Genomic DNA, 1,545 nt, shown 5'->3' on the forward strand with positions numbered 1-1,545 from the left:
CAATGAACTGGCAAATACGTGGAGACTGGCCACATCTGCATCACAGGATGACAGTGACCCTGGCTACACAGCCAGGGGCTGTCCTAGCTAGTCTGCAGCTGGCTTTGTGCAGTGGAGCCCCCGGCCACACCCAAGATGGCGCCTGCTCGCCGCGCCCAAGATGGCGCCGCCCGTCCAGCAGCGCGTGTGCCCCTCCCAACATGGCGGCACCCGCCCAGGAGCACGCGTGCCCCTCCCAACATGGCCACCGCGCACCTCCCTCAAGATGGCGCCGGAAGTGAGGTCAGAGGAGCGCCGGATGCGCGGCGTGGGCCCTGAGCCGGCTGGGAGTGCGACCGGCCGGGGACGCGGCTGGTTCAAGCGGCCTCGGAGCGCGGCCGCGGGGGCCATGTCCCGCCCCAGGGAGGTAACGTGGGGCCCCCGCACCCCTGGGTCGGTTCTCCCCCTCAGACCAGGGGCCTGGCCCAGGGGGCGAGGGCGAGGGGCGCCTGTCCCAGGGGTTGGGGTAGACAAAAGGTCTGTTGAAGGTGTAATCGAGAGCGGGCGGGTGAAATCTTGGCCCTTGGAAATGGATGGCTGGTGGAGAGGCTGCAGCCTCTGGGGCAGGGGCGCGCAGGTGAGGGGAGGCTCTTTCTGAAGCGGCGGCGAGCTCTCGAGCAAGCAACATAAAGAGCGTTCCCCTTATTTTTAAGTCGAAACTTGTGGATTGAATTTGGCGAGGGGGAGACCGGGTGCTGACGAGGGGGAGAGGCAGCACCCCATCTCGGGCAGCGATTCCCGAACTCTGGCGGGTTGCGCGGCGCCGATTTAAAACGATACCACCTTAAGTACCCCCCCAAATTACTGCCCTATAAAGAAAGGATAATAAATCTGTTAACACGCGTCACTGAGAGGTTGTCCGCGTACGGCGGTTTGGGAACCGCTGATCTAGAGGGAAGCGTAACTCTGCAGACAGCTGGAGCGCGCAGCTCGGTGCCGGGGGAGCCGTACGCCCACTCCTTGCGGTCGAACGGGGTCTGTCCCCTCTCTTCTCTGACTCCGCCAGGTGTTTCCAAGTCAAGTTGCCCCTTTTTCCTTTCAGGACATCCTGGGCCAGGAGAGCGGGGAGGACTGCCATGTCATCGACCTGATGGGGTTCTCCGACGAGATTCTTCTGCATATCCTAAGCTATGTCCCTAGCACAGACCTCGTCCTCAGTGTCAAGAGAGCCTGCAGGAAGCTTGCGACACTTTGCCTTGACAAGAGTCTAACCCACACCGTGGTGCTCCACAAGGACTATCAGGTGGGGGAAGCTTTCTTGATGGTCAGACTGGGCGGTATAGCAGGTGGGGGAAGCTTTCTTGATGGTCAGACTGGGCGGTATAGCAGGTGGGGGAAGCTTTCTTGATGGTCAGACTGGGCGGTATAGCAGGCGGGGGAAGCTTTTCTTGATGGTCAGACTGGGCGGTATAGCAGGCGGGGGAAGCTTTCTTGATGGTCAGACTGGGCGGTATAGCAGGCGGGGGAAGCTTTCTTGATGGTCAGACTGGGCGGTATAGCAGGTGG

At 61.5% G+C, this 1,545-nt stretch overlaps 1 protein-coding gene across 5 annotated transcripts in view; it reads left to right on the forward strand.

Annotated features, from left to right (window-relative positions):
• The first annotated feature begins 308 nt into the window (after window positions 1-308).
• FBXL18 (F-box and leucine rich repeat protein 18) overlaps window positions 309-1,545 on the forward strand; it is a 29,456-nt gene continuing 28,219 nt past the window's right edge. For all 5 annotated transcript variants that reach the window (XR_003094154.1, XM_025204571.1, XM_006023953.3 and 2 more), the window contains exons 1-2: window positions 309-406; window positions 1,082-1,282. Coding sequence is in view for 4 of the 5 variants with exons in the window: in XM_025204571.1 (XP_025060356.1) it covers window positions 389-406; window positions 1,082-1,282 (219 nt within the window). In the remaining variant the exon portion in view is untranslated. The remainder of the gene's footprint in view (window positions 407-1,081; window positions 1,283-1,545) is intronic.

The sequence above is a fragment of the Alligator sinensis genome, unplaced genomic scaffold, assembly GCF_000455745.1.
Source record: "Alligator sinensis unplaced genomic scaffold, ASM45574v1 scaffold402_1, whole genome shotgun sequence".
Taxonomy (NCBI): Eukaryota; Metazoa; Chordata; order Crocodylia; family Alligatoridae; genus Alligator; species Alligator sinensis.